Source organism: Gallus gallus, chromosome 5 (assembly GCF_016699485.2).
Source record: "Gallus gallus isolate bGalGal1 chromosome 5, bGalGal1.mat.broiler.GRCg7b, whole genome shotgun sequence".
NCBI classification, from domain to species: domain Eukaryota; kingdom Metazoa; phylum Chordata; class Aves; order Galliformes; family Phasianidae; genus Gallus; species Gallus gallus.
The window spans coordinates 55,539,055-55,561,172 of record NC_052536.1 but is presented as its reverse complement, the minus strand read 5'-3'; the positions used below and the strand labels follow the sequence as shown (position 1 = coordinate 55,561,172).

The 22,118-nt window shown below is 46.5% G+C and overlaps 1 protein-coding gene across 3 annotated transcripts in view; it reads left to right on the top strand.

Moving 5' to 3' along the window:
- Positions 1–12,437, top strand: part of PELI2 (pellino E3 ubiquitin protein ligase family member 2) — a 68,974-nt gene extending 56,537 nt beyond the window's left edge. For all 3 annotated transcript variants that reach the window (XM_001234987.7, XM_025151069.3, XM_040701431.2), the window contains 3 exons: positions 3,304–3,501; positions 3,900–4,088; positions 6,845–12,437. In XM_001234987.7, coding sequence (XP_001234988.1) covers positions 3,304–3,501; positions 3,900–4,088; positions 6,845–7,411 — 954 coding nt within the window. In that variant the 3' untranslated portion in view covers positions 7,412–12,437. The remainder of the gene's footprint in view (positions 1–3,303; positions 3,502–3,899; positions 4,089–6,844) is intronic.
- Positions 12,438–22,118: the final 9,681 nt, after the last annotated feature.

The following is a 22,118-nucleotide window of genomic DNA, read 5'->3' as shown; positions in this document are numbered from 1 at the left end:
ATCTCAGCTTTACTTTGAGTGCTGCATGCTGGTTCATGTTTCCTCTGCCTGTAGCCTCCTTCAGTGCGCTGCAGATACGGGCCTGAACAGTCTGATAACCACGTAATGGGGAAGGAAATAGTCTGGTAGATTGTGACAGTATTTTGCTGCTTGAGGCATGCTCAGACAGCAGCTGAAGAGGCTTCAGTTAACTTGGGCAAGCCACTGGGCTTTAATTATTCTCAAGATTTAGGCTATGGGCTGTCAGAGTAGCTACTGGAGGGCTGTTTTATGCTGCTCTGTCACACACACAGGCAAATTCCTAGTTGTCTGTATTGATCTGCAGGATAAAACTTTACTGCTGATCAATCATTGCTTGAGTAGACAGTTCTGTGAGTTTGCTGCTTTCTTCTGAAGTTGGTTTTCCTGACCTCTGCAGAACAGTGGTAAGGATACAGAATCTGGAAAGGGAAGGATAATGCAGGATGAAGGATTATCTTAAGGCTTGGGGCCCCTCCTCAGGCCCTGATGAAATGTGCTATCTTAGGCAAGCTATGCAATTTCTTGATACTTTAAATAACGACATTAAAATTTCCATATATTCCTGTCTATAACCTATTAATTATCTAGTTTATAACACCATGCACGTCTTCCTGCCCCTGTTCCCTGTGCAAACACACACAGTTTGTTAGCCATGCAGATTACCTTTGTATTTATTTTTCTGTTGTATGGTTTTTTTCCTTGACGTAATTGTGTAGTGAATTTTGAGCACAAATGCTACCGGGGAGCTTTGTATTGGTGACACCTAGATGAAGTGTATTCATTTGGTTAAAAGGATGGATGTGCTAACGTTTCGTTTTCTGTCTCCCAAAGACAAGTTGTTCCTTTCATCACCTGTGTGTTGCAAAAAAGACTTTTACAAGTTTGTGCAATCTGTTGGTGATGCATCAAGTTGGAGTAGAACCTGCTCCTTCACGGTCTGTTTGGACAAGAGTGGATCAATTAGTACCACTAAAAGGATCACAATGTGCAGCCAGCAGCCTAAATAACTACAGGTCTATATAGGAAGCAGGTATATTGCATTTGAACATTGGATTTCTCTTGAAGACAACATAAAATGCATGGTCTGCTTCTCCCTGTCGTCACAGCAGAGTTCTGTTGAGTTGAAGAATCTACAGCAGTTGCGTTGTGTGCTGGCAGGCTGTCTGGGTTTGCCTTGTCTCAGGACTGAGGGCTTTTTGATAACACCTGTTCGACTGACAGTAGGCAGTAGCGAGTTGACTGATGGCCTGGCTCTAACAGCTTTTAACAGCAACCTGTAGTTTAGACAACAGAAGCTGTCTGGTACATCAATTGCAAGATTCATAGCATGGTGTTGGAAGTATCTGGGTGAAATGATGGCACTGGTCAGAATGAGTCCTGAAATGCAGCCTTACGTTGTTGCTCAAAATGTACTTTTAACATCTGCTTTTTAAAAATGCAAGATCGTGGTATGTGTATTTTCTTGCTTATATCTGGATGTATTTGGATTTCATGTTGACAGATGAGGAAGATATGAGGAAGACTAGGCACGAACGCTTGCAGCTTCTACAGGAAAATAAGCCAGGATTTTCTAATTGCATCTTAAAAGCTTTGAGTGATCTGTTGGGGAGGCTGCAACAGGCAGGAGCTTGTTAGGAAGAACTGCATGTTCGTTATTGATTACCCTTTAAGAGACTTTGCATATGGATTAGAGTCTAAAGTTATGAGCAAGCTTCCTGCTGCTGGTCAGTGCTGATTCTTAGGAGTTGCACTGGGTGGCAAATAGGAGCCTGTTGGTGGTAATATTGTAGAAAACAGCTTTATAGTTTATTAGATTGAACCTGTCAAGTTTCATAAATCAGAATTTCCTATATTAAGTGGTTTTCTAAACTCAATCTATTGGGTATTCTGGCAATCGTGTTACTTTCACTGAAAAATTGAAGTGCATACTTTTGATGAGGCCTCTGTTAGTATTTCCTTGGTGGTTTTTTCTGTGACAAGCTCATCATATTTTTTACTTCAAGCTGTGATACGGAGGAAAGAATTGGATGTGTTCCTTGAGACACAACTTTCAGCTTGCATTCAAGAGTAGCACTGCAAAGCAGAACTGCAAGTAGAACAGGAGCATGGGAAAGATCCTGCACTGTTCCTGTCATTCAGTTGCGACAGGGCTTACATATCAGACATAGCACTTTTCTCAACTCTTAGGTAACTTTTCTTTACTGTTTTAGGCTGATATAATGAATTTGATTTGCAGAGATCTTAATATTCATGGTGGAACAAGATGTGCGTTCCAGTAGTTGCCTTTGTAGAGCAAGAAGTTAAGCAGAATGCAACTTCTTGGGCACTGAGATTGCATTTCATAGAATCATAGAATTGCTCAGCTTGGAAAAGACCTTGAAGATCATCAAGTCCACCCACAAGTTTCATTCCTGCTGTTCTTTTTTGCACTGCCCAGCTATTCCCAGTTTTACAATTAGAACATGTAGGCAGCGAGATAGAAAACAAAAACAAAAACCCCTTTTCTTCAAAAAAATAAAACCACTGCTGGTCAGTAGACAAAAGTATGCTCCTAACTTCTTTATCCTTATGATTTGGAATAAATTTAATCACAGAACAGGTTTTACCTGAAAGCTTTTCTGCTCTCAAACTACAAATTCAGAAGATGTGGAGGTGTGTAGTTTTTTGTTAAGACATACAAAAATAATTATGTTTGGGATCTAAAAAGAAGTCCTTTACTTTCATGGCAAATTAAATTGGAACAAGAATTATGAAGAAAACTGTCTATTTTTCAAGCTTTTTCTTAATTGACAGAATATAGTGGTGGCTACCTTGTAATTGGATTATGCAATATCAAGGTGATAATCCCTTCATGCTGTTGATGATATGCCATCAAACAATCTGTGGAAGCTGTGATGGGCAAACATACATAAGTTGTCTTGCTGTGTTAGCAGTGCATTTGTGCCTAGAGCCAATGTGAAAATGTGTTAGCCCCTAATTGGATCTTGCCATCCAGCGTACTCCATCACACTGGAACAGGCTGCCCAGAGAGGCTGTGGATACCCCATCCCTGGAGGCATTCAAGGCCAGGCTGGATGTGGCTCTGGGCAGCCTGGGCTGCTGGAACTGGCTGAGCATTGTGGTCCTTTTCAACCCAGGCTGTTCTATGATTCTGTGATCCAGAAATCCAGTAGACAGTTGGTTATTGATGTCATCAATGTTAACTTGACAAAATTATGCCCTCAGTGGGTGATGTTCCCATGATTCTTTCTAACTATGCCACTACCTTACTACTTTTTGCAGGTTGGGAGGTCAACAGAAAGCCCCATAGACTTTGTAGTGACAGATACTATTTCTGGGAGCCAAAACAACGACGAAACTCAGATTACACAGAGCACCATATCCCGCTTTGCATGCAGGATTGTTTGTGACAGGAGCCCGCCATATACAGCAAGGATTTTTGCAGCTGGATTTGACTCTTCTAAAAACATATTTCTCGGTGTAAGTACAATTACTGGTTATGTTATATGTGAGCAAACTCAATTTTTGGCTTCTTTTATTTTCATGGCCTCAGATTCTCTTGTTATTAGTTGCTAACATACCCTGTTGTTAGACTTCTATTACTGCAGTGTTCCAGCCACAGTATTAAGAAGTAACTACAGTTTTATGTGCCAAATTTATTACCAGGAACTCTTGGTGACAGTTGTCTTTATTGATGAAGGTCTACTGCAGTAGCTGTTAAGAGTTTTCCTTTGGGTTTACCTGTTATGCCCTTGATGCTCACTGGGAATAAGCTGCTGTTGTGGTTTTGGGTGCTGGAGGCAAAGGAATTCATCTGTAAACTTCAATCTGTAAACTTACAGGCAAACTTTCTTTCTGGGGGTGGTTTTCACACGCAGGAAAAAGCAGCAAAATGGAAAAATCCTGATGGCCACATGGATGGGTTAACAACCAATGGGGTGCTGGTCATGCATCCAAAAGGAGGGTTCACTGAGGAGTCTAAACCTGGAGTTTGGCGTGAGATCTCTGTCTGTGGGGATGTATACACCCTCCGGGAGACCAGATCTGCTCAGCAAAGAGGGAAACTGGTAAGTGGAAAGCAGCTGGTCATTAAGCCAGAGCAAGGGTAGAGGGTACCAATATCATTGAAGGACGTGTGTGCTACAGTACGTTCTTGTTGCTGTTCTGTTTCTACTTACACAGAATTCTCTTTAGTTTTCTCCTAATGTCACTTCTTTCCAGCTGCAACAGCACCGAGTGTAAAAGCTAAACAAACTTTGCTCTTGAATTTTCACCTCTTAAATGTCCTTCTGAGACGTGGGAAGATCTGGAAGTTTGTATTGCAAAAGACAGCTCCCTGTGCACTTAGAACCTTAAAAGAGTCTGCTTGTATGCAAAACGAGTTTGAATAGTGCAGGTTCTGTTTGATTTACCTGCTACTAGGAAGATAAAAGGAGCCCTGCTAAGTATATTCCTGTATTCTCCTATGGAGCAGAATAGCTTCGCCTCTACCAACAGTGGAAGGTTGCAGCTGCCAACCTGTGCCATATGTAACCAAGGTTTATGTGTTAAGTTCATCATCCACCTGCCAGCCTTTAAATACTGAGAAAAGGGGGAGAGAATTTTCATCCCTCTCTCCTTCATGCCAAAGCTGCTTTTGTGCTGCTGCCTCGAGTTCTCATTAGTTTAACAGTGTTAGAGGTATCCCACGTGCTCATGCTGAGCTGACCTACCCAGTTTTGCTATTTGCTTTGCTGAAAACCGACTCCTTCAGTGGGTTTGGAAAATGAATGCAGAACAAAATACTGCAACTCCAGAAAACAGCCTGGAGTATATAAATTGTTTTGCCACTGTAATGGTGGCAGGCCAACATCACCTTGGGGACTGGGACAGGGGATGTTGCAGTTGTGCCCTTGGTACGTGGTTAGCAAAGTACTTTGACAGTGCCCCTAAAGAAAGGCAGCACTAAAACAAATTCCTTATCCTGCATCTAAAATGATTTGAATTCTCATTGAAATAAAACTACGGGGCACACTGGTATTGATGTGATCGGTATTGGTTGATTTGGTTCATAAAACCAAATGCAGTGCATAACGAATGGAACGCATTGCATATGAGGGCTTTTTTCTTTTCTGTTTGTGAAGGCATTATCTGAAGTGCATTAAATCAAGGATTGTCTATTTGAACCACTGAGTTTTTTGTATTTTATTTATTTTTTTCCTGCTGGTAGTGCTTTATGATGGTGACTTTTTATCTGCAGTCTGTACTGTACCATCTAGGTGCTTTGTGCAAGGATGATACACAGTTAATCTGAATTTAAACTGGATTAAAATGTGAATGCCAAATTGCTTGTCATTCATGGAATTCTTAGGCCAGCATGATGACTTCATGTGACCTACTTAATGTCCAGGGGATTTATTTTGTCTCAGTGGCATTTTCTACTCATTTTCAATGTACAAACCTGGGCAGTAGGTATGCTGTCTCTCTTAATTTCATTTAATGTATATTCTTCACAACTAAACTGGGAGCAATGGCCTATATACTTCTGAAATTAAAATAAATTAGAATATTTCACTGAAGTACAATGCGTTTAGCATAATCCCTTGAAAATGTATCATGATTACCTGCTTTCATTCAGATAAGAGAAACCCTCAGGCAGTGCTTATTGGGGCTGTATTTACATGGAACACCTCATTGAATAGAGGGCTAATTAGTTTGGAGGATGGGGGGATTCACTGCTCGGAAGCTGAGGCTGTGTGGCTTTGGTTGCAGAACTTGTCACTTGAGAAATGTGACTTGTAATTCACTCTGTGATGATACCTTTGGATGTACCTTTGCATGCGGCTGGTGTTGCATTTGTCATTTATCCATAATATATCTGCAGAAGAGCATTTCACTGTTAATAAGGTATGCTGTGGGGGTTCATGCTTCTGCAAAATGCTTTGCTCCTACCACAAGCCAAAAAATGATATCTGAGTATCAGGACAGTCCTGGGTAGTAGCTGGTTTTGGTCCAAAGAGGATCTTAGCGTGAGTAACCCTACTGCCAGTCCACATGGTCAAGGACTTACAGGGGAGCAAGCTGGCTGCCCTGCTGAGACAGCCCTGAGGGAATGGCAGGTTTCCTCTTCAATCTGTGATGACTTATCAGAGGCACAAAAGGCATGCAGACAGTCAGTACCAGACGAAAAGTAACATGATCAGAGGTGAGAGTTGTTACAGAATCACAGAATGGTGTGGTCTGGAGGAGACCTTGGAAGACCATCCAGTTCCAAACCCTACCATGGGAAGGGACACCGTATGAAGAAGTTAGTGCAATGTGATACCTTCACTAAGAATTACAGGAAGGAAAACTGCATGGTGAACTAGCTTTTGGGAATCCAAAGCATGTAATAGTTGCAAATTTAAGATCTCATCTACAAGAATGGGATGAAAAAGAGCTATGCTTATTGTAATCTTAAATACAGAAGAGAGGAGACATGAATTCAGACAAATGGAGGACCATAACAAAATAACAAGACAATTATTTAGCATGCTGGGGAAAGTGACTATTTCTTGAGAGAGAGAGGGTGTATTTATAGGCAGAGTTGGTTGTGTGAAAGTGGTATCTCAGACCTGACTATTTATCTTGGTTATCAAGTTATGGATGCCCCATCCACGCCTGGAGGTGTTCAAGGCCAGGTTGGATGGGGCCCTGGGCAGCCTGGGCTGGTATTACATGTGGAGGTTGGTGGCCCTGCCTGTGGCAGGGGGTTGGAGCTTCGTGATCCTTGAGGTCCCTTCCAACCCAGGCCGTTCTATGATGATTCCATGGTGATTCCGTGATCTTTGTGTTCCACCACTAGGTAGAAAACGAGACCAACGTCCTACAAGATGGCTCCCTCATTGACCTGTGTGGAGCCACCCTTCTGTGGAGAACAGCAGACGGACTGTTTCACACCCCGACTCAGAAACACATCGAAGCTCTGCGGCAGGAGATCAACGCTGCCAGGCCGCAGTGTCCCGTCGGGTTAAACACTTTAGCGTTTCCCAGTATCAACCGTAAAGATGTGGTGGAAGAGAAGCAGCCCTGGGCATACCTCAGCTGTGGTCACGTTCACGGCTATCACAATTGGGGACATCGCAGTGACACAGAAGCTAACGAGCGGGAGTGTCCGATGTGCAGAACCATTGGCCCCTATGTGCCTCTCTGGCTTGGCTGCGAAGCAGGCTTTTACGTGGATGCTGGTCCTCCAACTCATGCTTTCACCCCTTGTGGACACGTGTGCTCTGAGAAGTCTGCAAAGTACTGGTCTCAAATCCCTCTGCCTCACGGTACTCACGCATTTCACGCTGCCTGCCCTTTTTGTGCAACACAACTGTCTGGGGAACACAACTGCGTCAAGCTTATTTTTCAGGGTCCAATTGACTGATACCACTTTGCGGTGACCACCATAACGTTTTGTTTAACAACTTACTGTGAAAACTTTGCCACTAACTCTAGATTTTACCTTTTTTTATAACGTTATTAATAGGGTGGTAGGGTGGGGATGGGGAGCTGACGAAGGAAATGGTGAGGAGCTGTGGTGGAGTGGGATACGATGATACCTGGAACTCGACAGCTATCAGTGGGGTTGCATGCTCAAAAGCAGCGTATTCACAAAGTCTTCTTGGTCAAATTGTAGTATATTTGTAATCTTTTTATTAGTACCCTGGATCAGAAAAAGATGTCTTAATGATTTTTTTAAGCTAAGATTTTTTAATGGGGAGGTTTTTCTTCTAAACTTTGACAAGCCTTTAAAACCTATTTTTCAAACCTAGAAGGAACGTACAGAATGTAACTGTCTTTAATTTGCAGTATAATTTAACTTGAATAGTTTCTCAAGGAGCTAAAGCAGAATGTGTGGACAGCCATAGGTGAATGTTCACTAGAGATAATTGGATATGTAAGAGAAAAATTAGCTGCCTAAATTGTAGAGTATAAATGTAATTAAAATATCTATTATGGTATAACACAGCTGGCCAACAAGGCATCAAGGATTACTTGAAACTGAGGAAATCCTGTTTGCATTGATTTCTTTTCAGTGTAATAGATGTCCACTGCTCATTATGTGTAGTGTATGGCTGGGTTTTGTTTTGTTCTTCCCCGTTTAACTTGCATACGGTGAAACCTCTTTACTTTTCTACATACATACACCTGGTTTTAAGCCAGCATTCTGTATACGTGTAGTCTGATCTCTTTATTTCTGCTTAGCTTTGCTTGTCCTGACTGCGCCTTGCATGCCCAGAGCCATTGGGTTGAGATGTAGCGAGCCTTGAAAAATTGAATCCAAGGAGGTGCAGTGCTACAGCACAACAGAAGGTTCAGGTGCAGTTGATACAGAACCTATTTACATAGACCTGAATTCAGGAAAGCACTTAATTAACATACAAGTATAATCCCATGGGTGGGACTTAAGGATCTAAGTGCTTCAATGGATTGTGGTTATACACTGTTATGGTTTGAAACAATAAGAAAACAAAGGTTAAAAATAATTTATCTAAGCTCAGTTGGTAGCCAGCATGCTGTGAGGAGGAGAGCATCCTTTCTGGTTCAGCTGAGTGTTTCTGTTCAGTTTTCAACTCGCTGCCATCTGTCACCTCTTTATGCAGATTGAGATGTGTTTGTATCTTCTTTTTTTTAAATGTTTGCAAGTCAAACAGCATTCAAATGTAATCAAATCCACGTAGCAGGGTGGTGCATCTGAAGTGCATCACTTGGAATTCCTGACTTCTTAAGGGAGCTGATAAATATTTACTATGGAGATAATTAAATCAGAACTTCATACGAGATGTACCCTGCCCACTGTTAGAGTCATCTCATACGGAATGAGAGCTCCAATTTGGTTTCTGCCTTTTGCTTTCTGTGCTCTTGGTATCTGAGGTATCAATCCATCCAGTCTATAAAGAAACGAATGGGAGAAAACTCACAGCATCTCCAGATTCACACTCAGTTCTGTTCAATCAACTGTAGCTTTTTTGCTCTATTTGCGCCCTTTGTATAAACAGATAATTTATATGATTTTAATATATTCTGTATATAGACTTGAATTGGCCTGTTCATATTTTGGTTGTAAAGTTATTTTATAGTTAACCTTATGAACATTTGACGTGTCCCCTGCCGGTGGTGGTGGGACATGCTTTGTCTGCTGCTGGTTTTAGTGTAATTTTGCTGTATAAATGTTCAGCATTTTAATGATTGGAAAATAGCTTTACTTTTTACTGCTTTTTGCTGTTTTTTTTTTAAAGAGTTTTGCTCTGTAGCATTTTCTCTAAAAAAAAAAAAAAAAAGTCAAACTGTACAGTTTTGCCCCACTCAGTGATTGGAAATGGGATGCATCTTGTTAACAGAGAACGATATGCTTCTTCCTAGTGCCTTCTCAATGAGACCCTCTTGTGATTGCGTGTGCTGAGTCCTTACTCCCACAAGACAACCTTGTGGCTGATCTTCATCAAGAATGGCAATCCAACCAGGTGGAGAGGAAACGCCTTTGGCCTTCAGTTCCCCCTTCTGGTTTGTGTCATAAACGTGAAGGTGCCTCTTCGCTGTTTATATTCAGTACGGGTTCCTCAGGTTCCATATGCATAGTGCAGCATAGTTTCTGTTTAGCATATACCTCATCTGTGAGAGGCAGCCTCACCTCCACCTCATTCCTGTTGGACTCGGAAATACTTAACTTTGTTTCTCACAAGAGATGCGATGAAAACACACTTTCAGGAGATGCTGACTGTTGAATCCTGGCCGTGAGCTGTGTGTCTATGCTGGGAGGCACAAATCTTGGGTTCCATGTGCAACAGCTTCACCAGCCTGGGGTGGCAACTGCCTTTTCCTGAGCTTTAGCTGATCAGGTCATGCATGTCTCCTTTTGAGCCTAAATGGATGTAAAGCACAGGTTCCAAGGCACCTCCATCATCATGCTTCACCTACTTCCTTTTCTGTTGCAGATTAATTGCTGCTTCAGGGCTTACATACAGCTGTACCCTGTGCAAAGTGCATGCACAGAGTTAGAGGAGCATGTGTTGGAAGTGCCAGCACACCGCCTGGTCACTGTGTTTGGTGTGCAATGGAAGGCAGGTGAATGGTTTGTATCTGAGGGACGTGTCCTTTTGGAAGGCTGTGATAAGCAGAATTTCTTTGCTCTCACTGTCCACAATTCTGTATGATGAAAATACTGCAGGAGGGAAAACTTCTATCTAGGAAACAAACTTCAGCAGCCCCCACGTATAAATCCAGGTACTTTGCCATGGTCAGTACTCAAATCCAGGGTGAGTCCTACTGGGCTGGCTTTTCTGGGAAGGCAGAGGAGTTGGTAGCATTACTTTCCTCAGTGCCACGTGTGCTGCTCTGATTAAATGCGGGGCTGCTCAGTTGCTTATCCCATTTCTCCTTCTCTCATCTCAATAACCACGCACCATCCCATTCTGCTAACTCAACTGGAAGCAGTAGCTTGTAGGCAAGCAAGACTGATCCTGTTTGGAGAGACTGAACTTGAGAACCACGCTCATACTTCGTTTGGGAAGCTCATTTCATGATCTCAGTGTTGAGTTTCTTACATACCATTTCAAGCACTGGCAGCATACTCTGTAAAGTGTTTTTTTTTAACCTGTTAACTGTTGACTCAATTTGAATGCTTCAGAAACAGCTTTGACTGCATAACTTGAAAGTATTTTTCTAGTCTGATCTTTAAAACAGGAAAAAGTCTGTCATATCCACGCATGCTGGAGCTGTAACACTTCTCTTTTTCCTGGCAGCTTCTTGGTAGAGTGCTGAAGTCTCAATAGGCAGCTCAGTAGTGAGTGTTGTTCTTTTTTGAACCGTGGTCCAACTTGTACAAAAGAGTTAGCATGATACTGCATTTTAATCAAGGGTTTTTTTCCAAGTGTGGTCACTTTGTGCCTCTGGTACAGTAGTAGTACTGTACTGGCATAGCAATTAAAGGAGGATTGTGTTTCTTGGGGAGGATGGGAATGGGACTGAAAGGAGACGAAAGCTGCTGTCGGACTGCTTCCATGAACTGCTGTGCCAGGAACTGTGACCATAACTGTTCTGCTTCCAGACCTGGTTCATGCTGCACAAAGCACTCTCTTCTGTTAGGAAGCCCCACAATAGATTGGGAAGGCTGTGGTCTTCCTAGGAAAATGCTGGATGTGAACATGGCAGTGCCTGGAGTTGAAGGATTCTGCTTCAGAGACTGAGCAGGGAGTGGAGGTGCTGGGATGGGGCTGCCCTGAACACCTGGGAGTCCCATAGAGAACTGCAGCACACTCTGGATTTACTCTTACTCCAGGATGGACAGGTGGAGCCATTGACCCAAGGGGCTGAGAGGCAGAAGTCTGTTGGGTGTTGGGGCTGAGTAGGTGTGGGCAGCCCAACTTCTGGAGTATTCTGACTGGAGATCCTTCCTTCCTACATGTTTACTCAGTTTTCAGCCTCTTGTGAGTTCCTGGTTCCTTTCTTTCTCTACTTAGCTGCCTAGTTGCAGGTAAATCAGTAAATATGGCTTGAAAGGAAGGCAAGGAAGAGAACTTAGATGCCTTCAGGCTTGCTTCTTTTCAAGGCAAGCAAAGTGAAGTTACAAATGTCTTTGATTTTTTTTTTTCTCAATATTTGTATTTCATGAGCACTCTTCACAACCTTCACACTCAGTATTGGTGAATTAGAAGGACGAGCTCTGAAGATGGGGCAGATTTTGGGGGTGTGGGGTGGTTGCTGGGCTGAGAAGTTGCAGCGTGCAGACAGGGTCCCACTGACTGCAGCAGGGCACTTTTGGTGTTGAAGTCCCTTCTGCTTCCATCGCAGTGCTTAGGGATGGGTGCTGTGGGGTCAAACACATGGTGAAGAGCTCCTGTTGCTGCCACGCAGCCATAAGAACAGCCTCAGCCACACAGTGTGAAGGGGAAATGTTCACCTCCCAGCGGCGTTAGCAGCTCGTAGACTTGTTGGGTGTGTTTGTAAAGCTGGTCTTTTCTACACTGTGTGAAACGAACTGAAGTGATTCCTTTGCTGTTGTACCCGTGGAAGTACAAGCCATTCTATGGGGGGAGGGCTGGGGAAAACCTTCAGAAAAGAAGGAATTAAAATGTTATCTCAGTATTCTCATCGACTCCTCCAGTTTTTTTTTTTCCCCTGCTGATTGATTGTCAGAGCTTGACTTGGATATGCAACACCGTATGGGCATTGAGATGCTACCACTTCTCCTGCCCTCCTATCCCCTCTCCTCTGTCCCACAGCAAACAAAACCCCACAGCTCTGAGGATCCGTAAGCATTGGAGGTACGGAGTGGATCTGGGTGTGAGTGCCCTGAAATTCCAGCTGATGGAAACCCCTGGTTTTTAAATGGAGCTGTTTGTTTTCAATGCCAGCTGCCTTCTCACGGTGTTAACATAATAGCAAAATAAAAGCAATTTCCAGGAATAATACGGTCCGTGACTCCCGAGATTAATTTCTGTAATGGCAATCCTGCGTTTCGTTTACGTCCGTGTGTGTTCGTGCCCTCTTTCTGTATGCAGTTGCTGTGAATCCACAAGCTTTGCTTCTTTAAAATGAGCTGAAATGAATGGTCTGCTTTTCTGCTGTGGGTTGTTTTGTTTTGTTTTTTTTTTCAGTAAGAAGGAAGAAACACTGACATGAGCATAATAAAGGAGAGCAAGGATTGGAGCAGCTTTCTCTCCGTGTGACCTGCCAGCTGGCTATCAGGCTTCCTTCTAAATGGGAGCCTTACGTGCTTTCCTGGGAAGATGCTCGTGGGTGAATGGGAGAGGAGAAGCTTTGGGATATCGACGTGCACTTTGTGAGAGGTTTTCCAGAGCACCTCTGATGTCTTCCCTTTCTTTCCCTTTCAAGGCATCGCTGCGCAGATGCATATTTTTAGGAGGGACTTAAGAAATCTCTTTCATGTAAAAACAAGGCAGGCAGAAGTTTGACAGGGGTGTCGGAGTTGTCTGAGCCTGATTCTTCTTTCTTCTAGAATTTTAACTCTGAGATCTCATGTCTGAATACAGGCTTGTGATGAGGGAATACTGTGCAGCAGGAGGGAGCTCCGTGGCTGTGAGCTCTGGGATGCTGCTGCTCTGCTCTCCTGTGCACGCCGCCGTCGTCCTGTTGCATTGGGAAAACAGCACCTTGACCTCCCCTGCAACTGCATGAGCATCCGTATTTTTTTCTTGTTTCCTTTTGTTGTTTGCTTTTGTTTGGATGGAATTTTGCAGCTTTGATGGAAAACTGGAGGCCAGGTTGGATGGGGCCCTGGGCAGCCTGGGCTGGTATGAAATGTGGAGGTTGGTGGCCCTGCCTGTGGTGGGGGGTTGGAGCTTCATGATCCTCGAGGTCCCTTCCAACCCAAGCCATTCTCGAGGGTTTTTTTTGAGTGATTCATGGAATCACCAAATCACCAACGTTGCAAAAAGACCTCCAACATCATCCAGTCCAACCATCCACCTACCACCAATCTTTCCCCACTAAACGACATCCCTCAGTACAACATCTGAATGCTTCTTGAATGCTTCCAGGGATGCTGACCCTACCGCTCCCTGGCAGCCCGTTCCACTGCCTGGCCCCTCTTTCAGCAAGAAGTTGTTCCTATTATCCAACCTGTACTTCTCCTGGTGCAACTTCATCAGGGCCGGGGGGCTGGGAGGAGAACCCAGACATTGTCTGCAGAGTTGAGGGGCTCTCGGTGTGTTTTGTATGCGAGGTCTGCCCTTAATTAACACAGAGCCTGCTCTGAAATGAGGGCCTTGCTGATTCTTGTCCTGCACCCACACCATAACCTTCCCACATTCACGTGTCCCTGCTCATTGCAGAGGAGTAGGAGCAGATGGCCACTGAGCTTCCCATCAAACCCCACCCATTCCATGGCTCTGTGATGAAGAACCAAAGCACAGAGCAGCTGAGTGAGGTCCTGGGCTGCTGCGAGGGGCTGTGTGAGCAAGGAAATACTTTGCATTAGTAAATAAAGCAATTATCTGTTTTTCCAGATGCATTTCAGGCCAGGAGGCCGAGAGGAAATTCCTAACTGACTGCCTGTCTGCAGGATAATGCTGTTTCCATGGGCCTCCCTGCCAAGAATCACTTAATTATGAGTAATTAAAATAATAATAATAATTTAAAAAATGCTGAGGGATTTGGAGGGTGGGCAATGGAATAATGGAGTAAACAGAAGTGAAGGCAGTGATGTCCCCAGTGTGTGGGGCCCTGTGAGCACCGTGTGCTGAGGTTATGGGACGCAGACGTGGGCTGTGGACTTCTCTTTCCTCCCCCTGGCAGCAAACTCTGTGTGTTCTGCAGGGATTTGGGGTTGGGCTGAGGGCGCTGGCTCTGCAGTGTGTGGAAACATGCAGCGTTCCCATAAGGCCCGCTGGGATGGGGTGAGGTGCAAAACCTGAGCCCCGGGGTTCCGTGCTCAGTGTTTGTTGGGATTCCTTCAAGATTCCTTTTATTTTCCCCTTCGCTCCCAGGGGTTTTGGTGTGGGCTTTCTGAAAAGCAACCCTTAAAGCTGCAAAGTGATGTTAGGATGGAATGTTGTCACTGGGGTTGAGCAAAGCTTTACGTTTCACAATCTGATAGAAGATATGGGGGGGAGGGAGGGTCCAGTTTGGAGATTTCTGCCCTGTGGATGCAACAGCTGACAGAAAAGGCGTGCATGGTTTGGAAAGTTTCTTTGAAAGCCCTTTTTGCACAGAATCACAGCATCATTATAGAATCACTCCTGTTGGTAAAGACCTCCATGATCTCCAGCCCACCCCACCATGCCCACTGCCCACATCCCTCAGTGCCCCATCCCCACAGCTCTGTAACACCCCCAGGGATGGTGACCCCACCACTCACTCCCTGGGCAGCTGTGCCACCGCATCGCTGCTCTTTCAGGGAAGAAATGTTTCCCAACACCCAACGATTATCCCTTTAGGGCGGCTGGGAATAACGGTTTGATGGTGCTCCCTTGCTGTAAAAATCATTTTCAGCCTTTTGCAGGAACAGAAGCCTGGAGGTTTTGACAACACACTCCTTAAGAAAAAAAAGTCCCAACGAGTGTCTCCAGCAGCCCTTGCTGTGATCTTTTGCTGCCTGGGAGAGAGCCATCGGCATGGATGTGGGCTGCATAACAAGGAGCCCCGCGGCTGCACAGGAGATGACAATATGTTGTCATAGGGTGATAAAGACCTGCTTTATTGGGGTGCGCTGGAGCTGGGGCTGCCGTGGGCTCCCCCATCGATGCCACGTGTGTGGGTCTTGGTTTTGTGCCTACAGGGCACAGCTTTCCTTCTGGCCCCAGCTGCGTGGATGCCGCAGGGTTTGGGCACTGCGGCACGCTCAGTCTGCGCTTCGCATCGTCCCACTCCCTAAATCACAGGGGGAGGTTTTATAGGCGGCTCTGACAGCACTGAGCAGCCCTACAGCAGAGGGATGCAGGGATTTATGGCACCGCTACCACACAGCGAGGCTGCAGGTGGGAGGGATGTTCAGGTTGATCAGGAGGAGAGCACAAATAGTAGACAGAAAGGGGCAGGATGGAGGCTGTGGGGCTGGCATGGGGGCATAGAGGTGCAGTGGAAGGTGGTTGGGCCCCTTTGTCTCCCTGGAGATCACATCACAGGGGTGCCCAATTTTCTGTAGGGATTTTGGTTTTGGCACCCCAAGAGCTGTATCTCATCCCCAGATGAAGTCATGTTCGTCTTTATGATGGGACAGGAGTGAGGGCATCTCCTTGTCCCCGCAGGCAATTCCATGGCTTGGCTTTGCTTTAGTTGCTGTGGTCCATTGGCTCAAACCAAAGGAGTTTCTTTCCCACCTGCTTTTCATCTTTCATCTCTGGTGCTCTTGATAGCTCCAAGTTCTGCGCCTTGGAGACTTTCTTCTCCCTCTCTCAGACCCTCCACACAGCCATCAGCGTTCTGATGCGGGTGTTTTATTGGAATAAAAGTAGATTTTTATCTCCGAAGCCTGTTTATTAAACTCTCCCCCTCCTTTCGCAGCTGGCTTCCACTCACCCTCCCAAGACATTTGTCGATTCAAATCGGGTTTAATCAACTCTCAATATTGGACGCAGTAAAATTGGATTTCTGAGAGCCCAATAATGCTGCACCGGAGCTGGGGGAGCTCAGATTTCATTGCGTTGGCGGCTGTAAGGAACAGCCCCTACAAAACCCATCCATTGTGCTCTCCCGAAGAAATACTGATGATTACTATTCTTATTAGCGCACTGCTGTCAGAAATGACCACTGGTAATATATGCAGATAAATCTTCCCATTGGGCCACCCATTTGTCACTGTCTGGGGAGCTTTCCCTGGTGCTGGGCATCCGTCTCCTTTGCTCTATCCTTCCCAAAAGGAGCCAATGGCCTTTGTTCTGTGCCACGACTTTGGGTATTTCATAGAATCCTGGAATCATAGAATGGCCTGGGTTGAAAAGGACCACAGCGCTCATCCAGTTCCAACCCCCTGCTACGTGCAGGGTCGCCAACCAGCTGCCCAGGCTGCCCAGAGCCACATCCAGCCTGGCCTTGAATGCCTGCAGGGATGGGGCATCCACAGCCTCCTTGGGCAACCTGTTCCTGTGCTTTGGGTTCAGCCAACAGTGAGGCGAGGAGCCCCTGGAATTGCTGGTGGATGGATCCAGGGAGGTGGGAAAGGGTGATGCCCCTGCTGGCCAGGAATTAGATTTCCACTGTTACAATAAGAGACGTTGGCAGGCTGCGATGATCCTAAGTCCTGAACTTCTTTCTGTGTCTTGGGCAAAATGCCATGTGGGGATGAACCATACAGCACTGCCTTCATCCTGTGCCTTTGCCCCACATCAGCCCCAAGTCTCCCCCCACTGCCAACCCATGCAAAACCCATGCCATAGCACTGGTCTGGGAACCCATAAGATGACTTTTTTCCCAGTTCTTGCTGGCTGTGTGCATGCAGTGTGGTACTGGCCTTGAGCAGCAGAAGCAGAATGAGGAAAACTGCTCTTTTTTTGTGTGTCAGTGCAGATTAAAGGCTCTGAGACGGTGCTGCAAGACAGCAGATCTATGCTTGACTCCTTGCCCAGAAGCATTACCTGTCTGAGAGCAAATGCCAACAAAATCCCTGTTTACAAACTAATTTTGAACTGAGTGAAGGCCTCGTGTCTCACTGAATCCAGGCAAGGATGCAGCTTCCCTCACTCCCTGCAAGGGCTGCCAAGCAAAGCATGTGGCAGATAATGATGTAATCAGCGCCAAGGGGACGGCAATTAGAATCATTATAGAATCACAGAATTGTTCAGGTTGGAAAAGACCTCTGAGATCCTCAACCCCAGCTCACTCCCACCATGCCCACTGCCAATGTCCCTCGGTGCACATCTCCATGTTCCCTGAACGCCTCCAGGGACGGTGACCCCACCACTCCTGGGCAGCTGTGCCTGTGCTGATCGCTTGTTCAGAGAAGAACTGTTCCTTAACATCCAACCTGCACCTTCTCTGGTGCAGTACGAGACTATTGCCTCTCATCCTTTCGCTGTTACCTGCGAGGAGAGCCCCAGTTCACATATCAAGACACCAAGGTGCCCCAAATGGCCCCAGTGCCCTTTGTGCTGCACGCATGATGAGATAAACCTGCTTGCGGATGCAAAGCACTTTCTTCTGATGGCTGGCTCAGAGCCATCAAAACAGGGGTTTCTGGGCAGGTTTCCCTCAAGGCATCAATTACCCAGAGGCAAATGCATGGGGCTGTGGTTGGGGTCCCAATTCCCCTTCATGTTCTGTGGTGGTGGGACTTCTCCCTGCAGGACAGCTCCAGCAAAGTCCCATTGTTTCACTGCTGAGGCTGGCAGTGAAATCCCAGTGATTTCCAGGTGTTCCAACCTTGGGAATGGATTGGGTGCAGCAAGGAGGCAAAGTGATGTGAGCTGGGACATTGATGGAGGAGAGGAGATGGGCAAGATGGATGGGGTGGGGTGGGAATGGGTGACACGGGCTGGTGTGAATCGAAAGGGAAAAGATGACAAGGGCGTTGAGCTTGCTAACAAAGACAAAGTGCCTGGATTTTTCTGGGGAGAGCTAAGAGAAAAACAAAACAACGTAAAATGGAGAAGCTGCTGCATTGCTGCTGATGTCGGTCACTTTTTGGACGTGGTGGGCTTTGCGGAGCTGCGGCACAGCAGGAACCAGCACTGCAGCCAAAGCGTTAGAGCTCAAGGGAAGGGAAAATATCCAAAATATTTCATTTTGTTAAAAATGCATTCCAGAGGGATGCCTGCCCAGCGAGGGCTGCGGTGTGTCCTCCCCTGCTGCTCCCACCACCACCACCGCCACCATGGAAGGTCCCAAGGTCAAGCACCATGGGTGTTGGAGCCCATTAATTAGCCCTTTAATGAGACTTTATCATCAATAACAAAGATGAATTCCTGACCGTGGATGGTTGTTTATAGAGTACGGCTGAGGCCAGGAATATCTCCCGTTGCCAGACTGCAGCCCTTGTGCCCTCAGGTCCCCGGTCATTAAAAGGAAATTCATTTGGCCGAGCATTGAAGTAAGCAAACTCTGATTTCTGGTCTGTTATGACTGTTAACCAGCTAGATCTCACTTTAATAGCTTATTTAAAGCACTGGGCCTCTGACAGCCTGGGTGATGGATGGAGCTGTCAGCACCGGCTTCGTTTGGAGAGGAGAGGAACATCTCTTAAACCAGAAGCTCCATAAATCAAAAGGATGAAAACCGGCGAGTGCATCTTTCTGGGCAGGGGCATCCTTCTCCCTGCAGAGTGTAACAGGCACTAAATTGAGCCTGGATTTATCCGATCTGAAACCCCTTCTGACAACCTACTCCAGCTGGGGATGTCGGGTGGGGAGCAGTGAGGAGATACCATGCAGCCCCCTGGCCATGCAGCCTTGGAGAGCCATGGGGAGCTCTTGTCCCAGATGCATCCAGGTCTTGTTCCATCCCTGTCTGATTCTTGTTCCATCCATGTCTAGGTCTTGTCCCGAATACATCCAGGTCTTTTTCCGTCCACATCTGGGTTGTGTCCCAAATATATCCAGGTCTTGTCCCATCCACATCTGGGTCTTGTCCCACTCAAATCTGGGTGCCATCATCACTCCCCAGCTGCCCTACACCCCCTGGGCACTAATCCTGCCTGGAGGATTGACCCACATACCTCGGGTTTAATAGGATAGCAACAGAGCTGGGGAGGATGTGATGCCCTCGGTCAGATGAAATAGCTTATGTAGAAGGGGAATGTTGGTTTCCCAGCATCAACACAAAAACATGACCGCATGACTTGATGTTGCACCTCCTGAATACTTCAAAATGTTTGCCAAGCAGGTTCCCATTGCTTCATGCTCCTCCAGATGTGAGACCCAGTACCATGGCAGATTTCCACTTGTGTATCTCAAGGCTGCTGCCTTCCATGCTGAGCCAATGGAGGGGAGCAGGAAGCCCTGCAGATGTGCTACTCACACTGCCTGAGTTTTGTTTAATATTGAAAGATGCTTAAAGCACGGCTCTGACCTACATTGCCAGCTCTTCAGTGGAGCTGGCTCTGCACGTGCTCTGCAGAGCAGAGGCTGTGCAGTGGGACGCGGGTGGTGGGGATCTTTTCCCCATAGTTTCCTCCTTTTTTTCCCTTTTTCATTTTCCTTTCCTCTTTTTTTCTTTCTCTTTCTCCCTTTTTTCCCTCTGTCCTTCCACTTACTCTGTCCTTTCCTTTTCCCTTTCTCCTTTCCTTTCTTTCCCCTTCCCCTTCCCCCCCCTTTTTTTCCCATCCTCTTTTTGCAGGCTTTGCTGTGACTTCCCCTTGCAAATCCCCATCTCTGATGCAGCCCCCTGCCCAGCCACACTGGGCGAGAAGTCTCTTCTGGACTCAGAAGACAAACATTTTCTGAAAGCACACCCAAGGAGCCATTCCAGCCCTTTTTAGGTCAAAATCTGCATTTTTAAACACTTCTCAACATGAAAGCATGCCTTTAAAAAAAAAAAAAAATGCAGATGCACAGCCACGCTGTGCTGGGATGGATGCCTGCAGTGACCTTCTCCCAGCCTTTACACACATGAATTTCACTTTGCTCCTCCAAAGCCACAAGCACGCACCCACCCACCAAGGGCGAGGTGCCAAGGGGACGCTGAGCCTTGTGATGCCCACTGGGGACACAGCCAGAGCATCCCCAGTGAGGGGGAGGAGGTCCAAGGTCCACCTGGAGCTTTCCCCATCCCAAAGCCCTGCACCCAGCCCTGATTCCTCGTGTGAATCCCGACGAGTTCCAGCTCTGTGCTGCAAACACCCAACGCTCCTCTGGCTTATGGGGGTCTTGCAGCGGAGTCGAAGGGAGAGGAAAACCAGCGAACCACGTAATTAGTTTTTGGTTCAGCGATGGATATCACTTGCAAACAGGTAATCTTAACCCGAGCAGGCTTCTTTGCGATACTCCTCCTAATGAATGAGTGTAGCTGGATGGTCCTTTGCCTTTTAATATTAATACAAACACATGCAGCTGTCACCGCAATAAATAGAGCACCTCGCGGCGAGAGAAGACCTCTTAATCTAGGCTGGGAAACGCGCTGGTATTCGCTGCTTGATCTAAAGCTGCTGCCCCATCCCTCGCAGCGATGCCCTCCCCACCTTCACTGCAAATTGATAATTCCAGGCTGCTCTCAGTGCCCAGCAATAAGCCTGAAGGGTCGCATTTGCCATCTCCCCGGTAGGACAATGGGAAGCGGTTTTGCACAGGCGTGGGCAGGCGGCGGAGGCATTTGGAGCTGAGTAATTGGATAGCAGCAGTGCAGGAAATCCTAATGGGTCGATAATCCCATCGTGCAGTAATCCCATGTGGCTGCCCCTGAATCCCAAGCAGCACCTTGCTCTCACTGAAACGTGATTTCCAAAGCTCCGAGTGCTTGTGTTTTAGCAGCCAGCGCAGGTCAGTCATTCGGTTAATCCTCGCTGGGGGGCTGGAATGAGGTGATTTTAAGATCCCTTCCAACCCAAGCTATTCTGTAATTCTGTGATTCTGTCCCTGTGGTGAAAGGCCAAGAGCACAGATATTTTGCTCAAAATGAAATCTCGTGTTGGAACAAAGCCTCCTGACCTGTGAGTCAACCCCATCTTTGTGCACAGCTCTCCTGGGCTGCAGTCAGAATCACAGAATCATTGAAGTTGGAAAAGAGCTTCAAGATCCCCAAACCCAACCCCAGCCCACCCCCTCCATGCCCACTGCCCATGGCCCTCAGTGCCACATCTCCATGGCTCTTGAGCACCTCTGGGGATGGTGACCCCCACCACTCCCTGGGCAGCTGTGCCACTGCAGCACTGCTCTACTGGGGATGATTTATTCCTCATACCCAACCTGAAATTCCCCTGATGCAACTTGAGGCCATTGCCTCTCATCCTCTCGTTGAGACCACCACCACCTGGGGACATAACAGAAAAATCTGGGGCTTTTTCTGCAGTGGTTCATTCTGCATCCCTGGGGATGTCCCCTGCCCCAAAGGATGCATGCACAGGAATGGGGCTCAGAGCTCCATACAGGAAAATGCCTGTGGGCATTACGGCTGCATCCTTATCCCAGCCACGTCTGTGCTTCTGCATGAGGAAGAAGCCAGGGTGGAACAATTCTGTCCATAAAGCAGGTGTGGGATGGAGCACCAGTGTTCCACTCAAAGCATGTGCAGCTGGTTACCAGAAACTGGCTCTTCCTATTGCTATTTTGGTGCCAGATATCTACATTCAGGTTGCACCATTCTTATAGGCCCGTACATCTGCAGTTTGAGTCACGACTCAGTGGAGCCAGGGACGCAGATGACCCTATTGCTATAATATCCCAGCACTATTTAAAAATAGAAACACCAATAACGATCCATCTCCCTTACAAGCCCTGGGGGAGCAGCTTGATGAGCTTATCGATCTGCTCGTCTGTGTGCAGTGGATGCAAAGGGGATGAAGGGGGTTGGCAGAGAGAAATTGGGGATCAGAAGGGATGGGAGAACCCCGGCTGCATCCATGGGACCCAAACGGTGCTGACAGCTCCTGGTTTGTGACCCACAGTGACCAGCAATGTGTGAGCTCAGGGCTGGTGTTTGGGGATGAAGGAGTAGAGGATGACCTTTACAGGTCCCTTCCAACTCAAATGATTCTATGATTCTAA